Source organism: Paroedura picta, chromosome 8, assembly GCF_049243985.1.
Source record: "Paroedura picta isolate Pp20150507F chromosome 8, Ppicta_v3.0, whole genome shotgun sequence".
In the NCBI taxonomy this organism is placed as follows: Eukaryota; Metazoa; Chordata; class Lepidosauria; order Squamata; family Gekkonidae; genus Paroedura; species Paroedura picta.
In genome coordinates, this window is record NC_135376.1 from 103,922,970 (window position 1) to 103,939,339 (window position 16,370).

General features: G+C 50.2%; 1 protein-coding gene across 6 annotated transcripts in view; it reads left to right on the plus strand.

The window, feature by feature from the left end:
- The window catches only part of PSD (pleckstrin and Sec7 domain containing), a 116,568-nt gene that overhangs the window by 36,254 nt on the left and 63,944 nt on the right, over window positions 1–16,370 (plus strand). For 4 of the 6 annotated variants that reach the window (XR_013233806.1, XM_077351121.1, XM_077351119.1 and 1 more), the window contains 3 exons: window positions 4,628–5,050; window positions 13,743–13,943; window positions 14,333–14,413. Coding sequence is in view for 5 of the 6 variants with exons in the window: in XM_077351121.1 (XP_077207236.1) it covers window positions 4,628–5,050; window positions 13,743–13,943; window positions 14,333–14,413 (705 nt within the window). In the remaining variant the exon portion in view is untranslated. The remainder of the gene's footprint in view (window positions 1–4,627; window positions 5,051–13,742; window positions 13,944–14,332; window positions 14,414–16,370) is intronic. The other 2 variants (XM_077351123.1, XM_077351122.1) reach the window with 2 other exon arrangements.

Consider the following 16,370-nt stretch of genomic DNA (forward strand, 5'->3'; position numbering starts at 1 on the left):
TCTATCATAAAACATTGGTGCATAAAAACAATCATACAATAATAACATCCTAAAAATAACAATTCACAATTTTCTATATCAATTTAATTTATTCCATTAAGATGGCAGCTTCAAGTAGAACAATCTCTCCAACATCCAATGCAGTGGGGTTCTGGGTAGGTCTGATACCCACCTAGAAACGGGGGGGGGGGGCTGAATTTCCTGGTATTATCGCGCCCAGCCTCAACCAAAAGCCTGGCAGAAGAACTCTGTCTTGCATGCCCTGTGAAACCCAGAGAGTACTGATTGGGCTCACAGCTTTTCTAGAAGCTTATTCCACTAGGTAGGGGCCGTGACCTCAAAGTCCCTTGGCCTGGTCAAGGCCAGGTGTACTTTCCAGGGCCCCAGGACCATCAGCAAATTCATACCAGGACCATCAGCAAATTCAGCAGAGCGAAGATCCCTGTGGGGGGCATAGGGAGGTAAGCGGTTCTGCAGGTAGATACAACCCAAGCCATGTATAGCCTTGAAGGTCAAAACCAAAACCTTGAACTTGATCCGGAAACAGACAGGCAACCAATGCAGTTGCCTCAGCAATGGCTGGGCATGGGTCCTCCATGGTGATCTAGTGAGGACCCTAACAACCACATCTTGTACCAGCTATAATCTCCAGGTCAAAGCCAAGGGAAGGCCCACATAGAGCGAGTTACAGATGTCTAATCTGGAAGTGACCATTGGATGGATAACTGTGGCTAGGTGTTCCTATCTGTGCCTGGCACAGATGAAAAAACACCATCTGGGCTATCTTTGTGATCTGAGCCTTCATGGAAAGAAAGGCATCAAAGATCACTCCCGAATTAGAATCATAGAATCATAGAGTTGGAAGGGACCATACAGGCCATCTAGTCCAACCCCCTGCTCAACGCAGGATCAGCCCAAAGCACCCTAAAGCAATTCCTGGCCAGTGGTGCAGATTTCAGTAGCACCCCATCCAGACAGGGCAATTGTGCCTCCAAATCCTGCCCCCTTCTCCCCAGCCACAGGACCTCCTTTTTGGAGGGGTTGAGTTTCAGGTGACTCTTCCTGAGCCATCCAGCCACTGCTTCCAAACAACTGGCAAATGTTTCCGGGGGAAGATCTGGCCAGCCGTCCCTCAGGAGATAGAGCTGGTTGTCATCCGCATACTGATGACACACTAGGCCATAACTACGGTCTAACTGGGCCAGAGGGAGCATATAGATGTTAAATAATGTAGGGGAGAGTATCACCGCCTGTGGCACCCCACAAGGGAGTGCATAGGGATCCAACAACATCTCCCCTACCACCAGCCTCTGTGACCTGCTCTTAGGAGAGGAGGTCAGCCAACAAAGCCACATCCCCTATCCCTGGATCAAGACAGAGAACCAAGAGCTCATGATCGACCACATCAAATGTGGCTAATAGCATGAGGATGGCCGACCTGCCCCGACTGAGCTGGCGCCGGAGAACATCCATCAGACTGACCAGCATGGTCTCCATCCCATGGCCACAATGGAAGCCAGACTGGTATGGATCCAAGGCCAATGTTTCCTCCAAAAATGCCAGGAGCTGGTCTGCAGGAGCCCACTCAACTGCCTTACCCAGGAACGCAAGGTGTGATATCAGGCAGTAGCTGACAGGGCCCCATAGATCCAACAACGCTTTCTTCAGAAGAGGATGAACCACTGCCACTTTAACCTCTGAGGGAACACCCCTGAAGAAATGCAGAGAATCTCCCCCAGGGAGATTACCTATCCGCTGGTCATCTGATCTGTGCAGCCTTGATGGACAAAGATCGAGGAAATATGTGGTCGCACTCACTGACCCTGGCAATTTGTCCACTTTGGCTAAAGAGAGCCCCCTGAAGCCATCAAACTTAATCCCCTGCGACAGCCACGGGGCTTCCTGTTCACATTCTGTATCAACCGTGGCAGTAAATTCACGGTGGAGCAACAAGACTTTGCAAAAAAGCTTGCTAAGGACTTGAAGCCTAAATCCAATCCACTACTCTTTTGGCGCCCTTCCTCGAGGGCAGTAAGAGTCCGAACTACCCTAAACAATTGGGCCAGGTGAGAGCTAGCGGATGCCATTTCACCGCTTTCTCATAGACCCTCATAAGCGTGCGATGAGATGTTCTTGCAGCCTCGTTGCAAGTCTTCCACCACACTCGCTCTAGCGCCAGCCTGATGGGTGGGGCCAGCAACAAATTGTGAGAACTCCAGTGTCACCATGGCCGACATCATGGCCAAGTCCTGGGGATGATGAATCCGCATGGACATTGAAGTCCCCCAGGACTAATAGCCTAGGGAACCGCAATGACCAGGGATCCTTCCATCTCTTCACAGTATCTCTCTTCCAGGGATGGGACTTGGAGCACACAAAGGTGCCCCAGAGGGCAGGACTAGGCCTGTTGTGCTTCTGGGCAGTCTACAATGGAGTACTGGGGGAAGGGTCTTCACGGGAGGAGCAGTTCAGCCATGGAACCTGTTGTGTTTGTAGACCTGTCAAGAACCTGAGCTTGAGGCCTGAGGGAGGATTGTAATCCTGCTATCGCGACTGGCCAACTCGCACTGGATCCCGGCTGCCGGACCTGATGAATTTGTATTGAAAGCGACCAATAGCGTGCACTGGTGGGAAGTTGCTATTGTCAGTTCGGTTCCTCAGTAGAACAGGCTTCCTTGGGAGGTGGTGGGTCCTCCATCTTTGGAGATTTTTAAACAGAGGCTGGAGAGCCATCTGACAGAGAGGCTGATTCTGTGAAGGTTCAAGGGGGTTGTAGGTGACAGTGGATGAGCGATAGGGTTGTGAGTGTCCTGCACAGTGCAGGGGGTTGGACTAGATGACCCATGAAGTCCCTTCCAATTCAATGATTCTACTGTGTATATATGTTGGTGTCTTTGGGGTGGGGGAGTTCTCACTTCAGTTTGCTTCTCTGTACCTTAGAGCTGGGACAATAAAGAGCTGAAATCCACTCCCTGTGTCCAGGTCTCTGAACCCACAGGTTTAACAGAACCAGTGGTCTAAGGTAGTGGTCTCCAACCACCGGGCCGCAGCCCAGTGCCGGGCCGCGGCTCCCTCTCCCCGCCTCCCCCCCCCTCGCAGTAAAAAACTTCCCAGGCCGCAAGCTTCGGCCCGGGAAGCTTCTTACTGTGGGAGGGCAGGGAGAGGGAAGCAGGGCCGCGCACGCACATTGCATGCGCGGCTGGGCAATCGCACTCTCTGCTGCCGCCGGTCCCCAGCCTCAAAAAGGTTGGGGACCACTGGTCTAAGGGATTCTCAGACTCTCCCTCATTTAAGGTGTCCAAACGGGGGCTGGTCAGCCATCTGTAGGAGATGCTTTAGCTTCAGATTTTTTGCACCGAGAGGAGGCAAGAGTAATGACTGGGGAAGGCCCTGGCAAACCACCCCATAATGAGTCTGCCATGAAAAAGCTGGAGGGCATCACCCCAAGGGTCAGACATGACCCAGTGCTTGCCCAGGAGACACCTTTACCTTTTAAGAACACTTCTTACTGTAGAAGATGAGTTGGTTTTTATACCCTGCTTTTCACTACTAGAAGGAGTCTCAAAGCATTGCTTTCTTTTCCTCTCCCCACAATAGATGAAGCTGAGAGAGCTCTGACTGCTCTCTGAGAACAGCTCTAACAGGATTGTGACTAGCCCAAGGTCACCCAGCTGGCTGCATGTGAAGTGGGAGTGGGGAATCAGAACCAGCTCGCCGATTAGAAGCCATCACTCTTAACCATTACACCAAGCTGGTTCCTAGGGCCATAAGGGAGGGGTGGATGGATGGATGGATTTCCTCCAAGTATACCCTGTCTTTCTCCCTAATGGTAACCCAAAGCAGCTGGCAACATTAGCCTCTCTTCCTTTCTATCCTCTGTGTCAGTTAGGCTGAGAGGGTGTGCCTGGCCCAGGGTCACCCAGCCAGTTTTCAGGTGGGGGGGGGGGTTCCTAGTCTAACCCATCCCTCCCTGCAGAAATTCTGCTTTGCTGTTCCCTTTCTCCGCCTTCCTCCTCCTGCACTATTGCTAAACGGGATGCGCAGCAGAGCCCATCCCTCAGCAGTACTCATGTTAGGGATGCCAGCCTCCAGGTGGGATCTCCGGTTCCCCTGGAGAAAAGGGATGTTTTGGAAGAGGGGCACCATGCCCTTGTGCCCCACTGAGGCCCATGTCCTCCCCAGGCTCCAACCCAAAGACCCCTTGAATTTCCCAACCTGGAGCTGACCACTGTACTTGCTCATTTCCTGCCCAGGGGGAACAGGGAGCCCTGAGTTCCAGAGAAGGAAAAATCACGGTGCTTCTGTTCCATGGAAAGCCAAAATCACCAAAACCACCCTTAGGAGGGGAGATCAGCTGAATTAGATAACTTGTATGGGAAGCTGCTAGGACTTGCTGTTACAGAAAGGGTGCCCTTCCTCACCGATTTCTCTCTCTTGGGGGGGGGGGACTCTACACCTTACTTTTCCCAGTGGAAGCCCAAAAGGATCAAGTAATGCGGACTCTGCTAGCCTGCTCATGTCAGAAGCTTCACCAGGTTAGTGCTTGAATCAGAGACCACCCAGGAAGTCCGGAATTCACCTCTCTCTCTCTCTTTCTCCCCCCCCCCCCCCAATGACGCCTGGACAGAGATGCTCGAGGGCTGCTGAAGTCTCCCGTTCTCTTCCTCCTGGGCAACAACAGCCCATCCAGAGATGGCATGGATTCATTCAGCAAACACTTTGAGAGCATTGTGGAGTCCCACCGCGCCAAAGGTACCTCCTATACCAGCCTGGATTCCATTGACATCCTGTCCTCCCCTGCTCACACCAACACCGGCACGTACTTCACCTTTGACCTCCCGACCCTCACCCTAGATATTCAAGAGCAGATTCGAGACAGTGCCAAGCTTATAGAGCAGAACTTTGCCCCTCTGGCCCAGCGAGAGCCAGACTCTGGGACTAGTTCTGCCACGGATGTCCCCTGGACTGAGAGAGAAGACCACTGCTCAGGCCAGAAGAGCCCCTGCCACTCGGAGGACAGCTTGGGCATCCCTCTGGCTTCCATCCTCAGGTGAGTTACCTGAAGGTTGCTGAAGACCTGTTGCTGGGTATCTTGTTCTGAGAGCCTGTTCTCTCTGTGGTAGGTAGGATGGAAACAGTGTGTGGAGGATGTGGGCATGGGAGCACCTTTTGCTCTTTCTTTCTGGAGTATTACTGCCCTGCAAAGCTAGCAAGATTAGATAAGGATGTGTGAGAATGAGAGAAGAATAAATGGGCAGTGTGGAGGCATATTTGGACTCTGTGTGCTGCTCCTCAATCTTGTTGGACTTGCTAGAAATTCTTATAGAAGGAAGTGTGTGTGTGGTGGCTTGTGTCAAAATAATTAGGATTGCAACAAAACTTTGCAGGTGATGCACGTACTGCTGTCTGAAACTATATCTTTATACCCCTCCTATCTCCCCCATGTGGACCCCAAACTGTTGGCATCATTCTCTTTATCCTAAAATCATAGAATCATGGAGTTGGAAGGGGCCATACAGGCCATCTAGTCCAACCCCCTGCTCAACGCAGGATCAGTCCTAAGCATCCTAAAGCATCCAAGAAAAGTGTGTATCCAACCTTTGCTTGAAGACTGCCAGTGAGGGGGAGCTCACCACCTCCTTAGGCAGCCTATTCCACTGCTGAACTACTCTGAATGTGAGAATATTTTGCCTGATATCTAGCCTATATCGTTGTACTTGAAATTTAAACCCATTACTGCTTGTCCTCTCCTCTGCAGCCAGCAGAAACAGCATCCTGCCCTCCTCCAAGTGACAACCTTTCAAATACTTAAAGAGGGCTATCATGTCCCCTCTCAACCTCCTTTTCTCCAGGCTGAACATTCCCAAGTCCCTCAACCTATCTTCATAGGGCTTGGTCCCTTGGCCCCAGATCATCTTCGTCGCTCTTCTCTGTACCCTTTCAATTTTATCGACGTCCTTCTTGAAGTGAGGCCTCCAGAACTGCTCACAGTACTCCAGGTGTGGTCTGACCAGTCCCGTATACAATGGGACTATGACATCTTGTGATTTTAATGTGATGCCCCTGTTGATACAGCCCAAAATGGCATTTGCCTTTTTTACCGCTGCATCACACTGCCTGCTCATGTTTAGTTTACAGTCCACAAGTACACCAAGGTCTCATTCACACACAGTGCTACCTAGAAGCGTATCCCCCATCCAGTAGGCATGCTTTTCATTTTTCTGACCCAGATGCAGAACTTTACACTTATCTTTATTAAATTGCATCTTGTTCTCATTTGCCCATTTCCCCATTGTGTTCAGATCTCGTTGAACTCTGTCTCTATCTTCCGGAGCATTTGCCAGTCCTCCCAATTTGGTGTCATCTGCAAACTTGATGAGTAGTCCCTCCACCCCCTCATCTAGGTCATTAATAAATATGTTAAAAAGTACCTGGCCGAGCACCGAGCCCTGAGGTACCCCGCTACTCACCTCTCTCCAGTCTGATGAAACACCATTGACAACAACTCTTTGAGTGCGGTTCTCTAACCAATTCCCTATCCACTTAACTATCTGAAAATCCAGATTGCAGTCCTTCAACTTATCCATCAGAACATCATGGGGAACCTTGTCAAAAGCTTTACTAAAATCCAAGTAAACGACATCAACCGAATTTCCCCGATCCAGCAAACCTGTTACTTGGTCAAAAAAGGAAACCAGGTTGGTCTGGCAGGACCTGTTGGAGATAAATCCATGCTGACTTCCTTGGATCACCAAATTGTCCTCCAGATGTTTGCAGATCGCTCCCTTTAATATCTGCTCCATTATCTTCCCCACAACAGAGGTCAGACTCACTGGTCTGTAGTTTCCCGGGTCATCCTTCCTCCCTTTTTTGAAGATCGGAATAACGTTTGCTCTTTTCCAGTCCTCCGGGACATCTCCAGTCCTTAAAGAGGTTCCGAAGATGATGGACAAGGGCTGTGCAAGTTCTCTGTAAAGTTCTTTGAGTACTCTCGGGTGCATTTCATCCGGACCAGGGGATTTGAACTCATCCAGTGCAGCTAAATGCCTCTCGACAACCTCTCTATCCATATTAACCTGCCACCCAGAAACTATCCTTTGGCTACGGCCATCTCTAGATGTGCCTAAACACTTTGACCTGTGGGAAAAAACAGATGTAAAATAGGCACTAAGCCTTTCTGCTTTCTCTGCATCTTCCGTTAGAGTTTGTCCATCCGCACCCAACAGTGGGCCTATTGCCTCCTTTACGTTTGCTCCTCACATAACTGAAAAATCTTTTCTTGTTACAATGGGCTTCCCTGGCCAATCTTAGCTCACTCTCAGCTTTGGCCTTTCTGATGATTGATCTACAGTGCCTAGTAACCTGTAGGAACTAAGAAAGAAAAGGAAAATGTTTAGGAAATGGAGAGAAGGACAGAGCTCTAAAGAAGAGTACCTACAGGTACCTACAAATCCCTTCTGCCGGCACCAACTACGCAGCCAGAGTCACCTCCGATATCTTCCTCTCCCGACGCATTCCTCTTCCCTTGACAGGCAAGATTGAAGAGAATATCACTTGTGCCCCCATTTGCTTGAGCTTCCTCCCTAGATCTTGATAGTCTGTTTTAATAGGAGCGATGGTATTCAGGGACATGTCATTCATTCCCACATGAACCATCACAAATGGGTAATGATCCATAGATTTCAGGAGTTTGGGCAGCCGTCCCCTATTTCCTCTGTCTTCCCCCTCCTTGCTGTTTCCCTGCCTTTGCTAATTGTTTAAGCTTCAAATAATAATTTGTACTGAGATGATCAACACAGCCTTGTCTTTCACTTAAAGTTAACTCCAGAGTCTGCTGATCGTGCCTGTTTCTGTAACTTTAACATTTCTTTCTCTAATTTTTCAATCCCCCCCTTTTTCTTTCTCGATCATTTCCTCTATATTTTCCATCTGACTCATAATGTCCTCGTAATATGCAGTTTTCTCTGCTGTCTTCCTTCCCTTCACAGCTTAGGCCTCTGCTTGCATGGTGTCTCCTATTGGGGGGGGTCGCTTTCTCCACTATATTTTCCCCACACCCCCTTTCCTCCCCCAACCAATTCTTGTTTCTCTACGTCTCCCAGAGCCCCCCGATTCCCGGGGATCCTTTCACTGTCCATCGTGCTCATGACTGGACTGGATGGCCGTGGATTTCTTTCTTCCTTGCTCCTGTCTTCTAGGCTGGCAGCCATTTTCTGCTCTTTCTGCTGAGTCACGGTCTCAACAATTTTTGCCTGTTCTGCTTCATTCCCTGGGGTCTTCTCGTCTATTTTTAGTTTTTTTACTCCTGGTGACTCCCTTCATCGAAGCCATCCTAAGTTCCCTCCAAACAGGGGGGCACCCCTAAAATCAACAAAAACCTGGATGTTTTCCAAGAGCCCTTCTACTGTGTGCCTGCCCTATTCAGAAGGAGGAGGAGGAGGAGAAAAAGAAGAGTTGGATCTTAGTTACCACTTTTCTCTACCCGAAGGAGTCTCAAAGCAGATTACAGTCGCCTTCCCTTCCTCTCCCCACAACAGACACCCTGTGAGGGAGGGGAGGCTGAGAGAGCCCTGAGATTACTGAAGAAGAAGAAGAGTTGGTTCTTATATGCCGCTTTTCTCTATCCGAAGGAGGCTCAAAGGGGCTTCCAGTCGCCTTCCCTTTCCTCTCCCCACAACAGACACCCTGTGAGGTGGGTGAGGCTGAGGGAACATCCCCAGTTGAGCACTGCAACATCTGGATCCAGGGCAAGGACTGCACAGCCTGCACAAGAATTCCCATTTCTGATCCTGAGAAATATATTCTCATGTCTTGCTAGGATTGCCAACCTCCTGGTGGTGCCTGGAGATCTCCCAAAGGTACAAGGGATCTCCAAATCACACAGATCGTTTCCCCCAGAGAAGAACTGCAGCTTTGCCAGGGGGGCTTTATAAGAGCTGAGGTGAATGCTTCCCTGTCTTCTTCAGGCAAGGTTTGCTGTTTAGCATACTGCACACACAAAAATGAAAATAACCTTATTTTGCAAGCATTTTATCAGTGAGGCCATGCACACTGTAAACATTTGACTTCCGGGGGCGTGGCAGGGAGGTGTGGCCTGGTGACATCTTTCTGGGGTTGCTCAAAGCCTGAAGAGTGTTTCCGGGGATCCTTAGCCCCTTAAAACGGTTGAGAAACCCTGTCTTAGGCCGATCTTCAAGAGAGGCCTCTCTCCCCAGGCTGTGCAGGGGTTGTGGTGGTTCACACTCACCCTCCCACTGTTTGTCAGGCTGTGCGGGAGAATGGTTCAGACCATCTCCTGCACAGCCAAACAACGGATTTGCACAGAGATTTCTAGCCCGGAACACTCAAGTGAACACCCCAGAAAATATATTCAACCAGACCTGAACACAGTGGGAAAGTGAGCAGATGAGAATAAGAGGCAATTAAACAAGTGTGGGGTTCTGCATCGGGGTCACACAAAGGAGAAGCAGGCAGCCTGGATGGGAGATGCGCTTCTGCATGACAGTGGGTGTGAACATGAGCTTTGGGGGTACTTGTGGATGTGGGAATGTTCAGCCTGGAGAAGAGGAGGCTGAGAGGAGACAGGATGGCTCTCTTGAAGTAGGGTAGGGAGTGGTTTCTGGTGGCAGCAGAGGATAGGGTGCACAGTGATGGGTTTAAACTACGTGTAGAATGATACCGGAGAGATAGCAGGAAAATAATGTTTCACAGTTCTAGTAGTTCCGTGGTGGAATGGGCTGCCTAAGGAGGTGGTAAGTTCTGATATATTTGCACTGACCAGGGGGTTGGCCTGGATAGCCCCTTCCCACGCTAGGATTCTGTGATACTTGCTCTTCCCGCAGAGACTGGGAGCCCACATTGGTATGCAATGCTGGGATATGGTGGTCTCTGTGTGTGTTCCCACGATCAGCACCCAAACCCTGGCCTAGACCTCAAAGCCACCTCTCGTCAGTGGCACCTAAGAGGCACTTTCCGTCTTGGTGTGCGTGTGTGTGTGTGTACCTGAACCTCAATACTGTGCACACCTCCCACAGCTCTCTTGCTCTTCAAGGGCTTACAGGAAGAAGAAAGCAAAGGCAGCTGTACAGCGGGGGGGAAATGCTGCAATGGGGAAGCAAAGCTTCCCTAATGCTGGGCTTGCCGATGCCTGGGGCAAAGAGGAAGTTCTGTTCTAACCCCCATCCTCACACACACACCTGCACACAGCATGGTCCTCCAGGGCCATCATGGACCTGAGTAGGCCAAAATGGGTGCAGTTTGGCACATTAATGGACATGTAGCCAAACGAGATTTGCTAACTGGAACAGATTTGTGCTGGCAAGCTCTCTCCTGCTTCTGCCCACCATAAAAGTGGGTACTATGGCAACCAGAGGTAAGCAGCAGGAGGCATGCATGGCAACGAGGAGGGTCTGGCTGCAGCCTGCAGAGCCGGATGGTGGGCCGGGGGCTGCAGAGCTGAGCTGAGTTCAAGCAGCTGATAGGAAGGGACTGGAGGGGGAGCAAACACACCCAAAGACAGAATCAGAATGCAGGATGATCTTGACAAGATGGAAAACGGGGCTCAAATGAATAAAATGAATCTCATTCGTGATAGATGTAAAGTTCCTCATTTAAGTAGGAAAAATCAGATGCATCACTATAGGATGGGCAAGACTTGTCTTGGCAGCAATACGTGTGAAAAGGAGCTGGGGATCTTAGGAGACCGGACCCTGAACATGAGTTAGCAGTCTGACTCGGTAGCTAAAAAGGCAGATGGGACTTGGGGACATATTCAAAGACATATTTTATTTATTTATTGTATTTATACGCTGCTGTCCCAGGAGGCTCAGCGCGGTTTACATACAATGTAGACAACAGTACAAGAAACAATCCATAACATATAGATAACATTAATACTCTTAATTGTAACAATGGTAACAGTGCAACAGGTTCAGGAGCAGAACGCCTTGATGAATTTCTGGGAGGGAGCAGATGTTGCTGGTTACTCCCGGTCTCAGCCAACCCTTTTGCAGGCCCTGCAGAACTGTTTAAGCTCCGTCGGGGCCCTGATCTCCTCCGGGAGCTCCTTCCACCAGGTGGGGGCCAGGACAGAGAAGGCTCTGGCCCTGGGCAAGGCCAGGCGGGCGTTTTTGGGGCCAGGGACCATTGGCTGGTTGATGGTGGCGGAGCATAGAGCTCTTTGGGGGGCATAGGCAGGGAGGCGGTCCCTCAGGTACACTGGGCCCTGACCACATATGGCCATCAAGGTAATTACCAGAACCTTTAAGCCTGATCTGGAATTCAACTGGCAACCACTGTAGTTGGTGAAGAATGGGCCTAATGTGGGTCCTCCATGGTGTTGCTGTGAGGACCCTGCCCGCTGCTGGACGAGCTGTAGTAATTTTTCAGGGTAGTTGTTTTATTGTTTATTCACCTGGCTTTGCACAGAACCAGTGTCAGAGGCGGGTTGTTTACCTTTGCCTCCACCCTAGTGTCATAAAGGATGGGGTGGAGTTTGGAGGTGGTACGAGTATGGTTAAATTTCAGGCCCCTTGATTTGGTGCATCTCCAGATCATGCTAGGTGATGTTGCCACTTTACTTCGATCTAGGATGACCTCACCTGCAGTCCTGTGTTCAGTTCTGGGCACCGCAACTGAAGAAAGATGTAGAGAAACTGGAGCTTGTCCAGAGGAGGGCTATGAAGATGGTGAGGGTTTTGGAGACCAAGTCATATGAGGAAAGGTTGAGGAGCTTGGTCTGTTTAGCCTGGAGAGAAGGTGATATGATAACCATCTTCAAGTACTTGAAAAGCTGCCATATAGAAGATGGAGCAGAGTTGTTTTCTGTTGCCCAAGGGGGTCAGACCAGACCCAATGGGTTGAAATTAATTCAAAAGAATTTCTGGGCAAACATCTGGAAGAAGTTCCTGACAGTTAGAGCAGTTCCTCAGTGGAACAGGCTTCCTCGGGAGGTCATGGCACCTCCTTTGGAAGGTTTTAGGCAGAGGATTGGTGGAATGATTCTCATGACTGGAATGATTCTGTTGCCTTGTTTACCTTATGTTTGCTCCTTGCATATTTGAAGAGTAATTGGTTGCAGGTTCTCTTGAAACGGAAGCTCTTACTCCCTGTCAAGAAAGAGACATATTCGTCTCCTGGCGGCAAGACTCTGAGACGCTGGGACTTTCAGTTGTCACTAAATGAATTTGTTCATAAACAAGTTTCAAATGTGACAATATGCACATATATTTTAGGCAGTGTTCTCTACACCTACCATGCTAGGAGAAATGGCCTCCATGAAGCACCATGGTGGATGAACTCTGGCCAGGGCATTTGCATTTTTCGTTTTTGTTTTAAAAAAGAAAAGATAAAAGTCGTGGGCACAACAGGGGAAGGAGCTGTCCCCTAAGGCTTTTTTTTTGCGGGGGGGGGGGGCTTCTATATTCTATACCTACCACTCTGCTTTTGCCCTCAGAAGAAATTCCTGTGCAAAAAAGTCCATGGGGAAACCAGCTGAGCCTCCCCACCCCTCGGGATCTCTCCCTGCTCCCAAAGCGCCTTTGACCTTTATTCTCAAAGGCGGAAGTCTCCTCTCAGGTCTCCCGCTCTCTTTGCTCTTCCGGCATGTCTGATCTCGTGCAGACTGTTTTTCCCCTCTGGATACCAGCCATCTTTCTACGGTATCCTGATAGCACTCGGGCAGAAATTGTATCAGTCCCAAGATGACTGGTTTTCTCTTCTGGTGGGCATTAATTTTAAATTTCCCCAGGGAGGAGAATGGAGCATGAAAGCAGAGACCCAACACCCCTCCCCCCCCAACTTGTACCACATTGTTGAGGCCACCCTTGTGTTTCGCTGTGCATATCCCACGTTCCCTCCCTCCGCAGGGGCTTGAGAATATCGACCTTCTCCAGATCAAAACCATTTAGCATGGCGTAGTGCCAGGCACAGACGGTGGTCAGGAGGCCGGGTTCAAATTCCCAGCCAGCCCTGTCATCTCCTGGACTCCCTCTCGGCCTGGAATGTTGTGAGGATTCAATGGGCTCTCTTGGGGCTGCCCCTGTCAGGTGAGAGGCCAAAGCATCAGGCTTGGGCTGCCTTCGGTGGTGGCATTGCCTTCCAAGCAGGTGAGCCTGGGCGTGGACTGAGACTTGGCTTACCTGCTGGGTGAAGCAGCTCATCCCTCCTCAACACTGAAGTGACTCCTCCCTGCCAGCCCTGATCAGATCTCCAGAACTGCTGCCCTTCCTCCACCCAGGACTTCCTAAATTCTTTTGGTGGATTTAGGACCCACCAGGCTTCCAGTAGACACAGGCCCCACTAGTTTGGCCTCCACTGGGACTTAAAATGACCAACTATGTCATGAATAGCCTAAAATCGTGTCACTCTGTAGGGGTCCAGATGACCAAGATCCATAGAGCTAAGGTAGTGGGACTCACCTGTTTCCTCTCCTGCTGCTCCCGGGGGTCACTCTCGGGAACATGGGGCAAAGTGGGGGGTATCAGCAGTGAGAAGGGGGGGGTCAACAGGCATTGCCACCCCCTCTTTTGAGAAAAGAACCTCCTGATCTGACAGAGGCCCTGCTTGGTGAGATAGAAATCTGTGGGGCTCAGAATCCCTCCTGGGCTTGCTAGTGAAATAACACAACTGGTGCTCTGAGAGTCAAGAAATAATGTTGATGCCACCTCTGTGAAGCACCGTGAGATCCAAGTCCTCTCCCCTCTGTGTGTGTGTGTGTTTGTGTTTGTGTGTTCCTCTCCCAGCGAGCACCCTCTCAGCCAGCTGGTCTCCGACTCAGACTCCGAAATGGACAGCACTGAGCAGCTGGCTCTCGGGAGCACCGACACCCTCTCCCAGGGGCACAAGGCGGACCTGGAGGCGGCCAAGCGCCTGGCCAAGCGCCTGTACAACCTGGACGGCTTCAAGAAGGCAGACGTGGCCCGTCACCTGGGGAAGAAGTACGTGTGGGTATTCGAAGAAGAGCCTCCTCCCCCTACCGCAAGCCCCCTCAACTCCTCCTGGGGACCATTCCCCTGGGACCGTCCTGCGGAGAAGGCCAACAGGGAGCCCTGTGGGGTCAGGGGCAGAGGGGCTTTCCATGCTGTGTGACTTTTCCTCTAGCCCGAGGGGCCTTCAGCTCTCCCCGCCCAGCCCTGATGGGCGGGGCCACTAGAGGATGGAGCTCTCCTTCCCAAGTGAGGCATGTAAAGGTCCTTCCCTCAAAGATTTCCAGCACTTTGTCCCACTAGAGGGTCCTGGTCTCCGGAGTCTCCCCCCCCCCCGCTCACTTTTTACCCCCGGCTAAAGCAGTGCTTTTTTGTGTTTTTGAAGGTGTTTTCTCTCTCCCTTCCAGTAATGATTTTAGTAAGATGGTTGCTGGGGAGTACCTGAAGTTCTTTGTGTTTGCTGGCATGGACCTGGACCAAGCACTCAGGTGAGTGCCCCTGGTGGGAAGGGGGGAGACGGGCTGGTTCAGGAGCTGCTCCAGGCATGGAGAGTTTCACGAGCAGATGGTCAAAGAGACCCATTGGATAGTTCCCTGGATATCGGGACAATTTTTCTCTTCTCCGGGCTCTCTGGATTATTTATTAACTAGTAGTGAAGCCCTGTTGTGTGCTAACGTGCCACAGACACCAGTTAATGGTTTGATGTGGTTTCTCTTATGCAGCATGTCTGCCAGCCTCCTCTAGCGTAATCCCATCAACCCAATCTGTAATGATGACTCATTGGACCTTAGAAAATGACAAAGTGGTTCTCATTCTGAGGCCTGTCAGCTTTAGTGGCGTAGTACAGGGGTAGTCAACCTGTGGTCCTCCAGATGTCCATGGACTACAATTGCCATGAGCCCCTGCCAGCAAATGCAGTCTGTGCAGTTTCCAAACTTGAAAAGGCGGGGGGGGGGGAGTGAAATGCATGCCATGCTGTGGGCCCTGTGGCCATGAGAATGCCAAGAGATCTCATTCGGGCCTGTCCAGCAGCATTTGCCGTGCAGCACTAGGTGGAAGACTGCAGCCAAGGCCCACGGAAGGGACCTCGGTTGGGCGTTACTCTGCTCAGGATCGCAGTGGGGCTCTTTCAACAAACAAGAGAAGGGCACACACAATGTCACGCCACAAAATAAGTGGGGGGGAGAGACATATAAGGCAATTAGAGAGTGTCATGAAACAAATTGTGGCCCATAAGACCTTCATCAGTTCAGCAAATAATTTCATTCACTAAATTCGTCAAAAGTCCATAAGGTAAAGTCACTGGTTACAGAGAACCTTTAAAGAAGAGCTTTCACTGAGATAAACAGGGAGGGCTTTCAAACACTCTTCGAATCTTCAAGCAATAAATAAGACATGAAGAATTCAGCTAGCTGTTTCATAATCATGTCTAATTGCCTTGTAGTTTTGTTTTTATTAGTTGCTCCTTCAACAAAAGCAGTGGCTGCTATTCTCTATGGCAATAGAGGTTTTCTGAATTCTGGCCAGCTTTGGTCTTCTCCAAGGCAAAGTCTTTTCATTTTTTTTTCTTTTTGAAAACTACAGTTCTAGTCATGCACACCACACACAATTTAAGGAGGGGGCATCCAGTGGGCATTCTGTGCATGCAGGACTCATGTGTCCCCTTTAGTCTGGGATGTGCTTCATCCGCTCATTCCTCTCTGGGGAAATCGGATGCTGTTGCCAGCCTGCTGCATTCCGGAGTTTCCTGTTTTATTTTCTCCTCTTATCCAGAACTGCTGCTGGGCTCCCTTTCCCACGGCAGTTTCTGTGGCTCCTGTTTCCCACCTGTGGATCAATCTGGTGGCCTCCCAGAGCCACCCTCCGGCCCTCCCGCCCGCCTCTTCTGCTTCCCTGGATGTGAGGAATGGCTCCCTCTTCACTCCCCGAATTCCTTGAATGGATCAGTTCCATTTCTCTGGAGGGAAATAATGCATTTCAGTGGGTGCACATTAATATTTAATTTTTAAATGATTGTAATGTTGTAATGTGCAATTATGGTAGTAATTTTTAAAATAAACAACTTCAGCTGCAAATGGGAGGATGAGTAATTAAAACCTCCCTTCCTTCAGGGAAAAGGAATTGATTAAGGATCAATTCAGGAACATTAAGGTGCCAGCAGAACAAGTTGGCAAGAAAGGATTTATCAGTTAAGCCACAGAATAAGCTGGGAATAAGCCTCTTGTGGCGCAGAGTGGTAAGCGGCAGAATTGCTGTCTGAAGCTGTCTGCCCATGAGGCTGGGAGTTTGATCCCAGCAGCCGGCTCAAGGTTGACTCAGCCTTCCATCCTTCCGAGGTCGGTATAATGAGTACCCAGCTTGCTGCTGGGGGGTAAACGGCAATGACTGGGGAAGGCTTTCAGCTGGAAAATAGCAAGTCTAAAGGGGCCGTTATAATGGAAAATC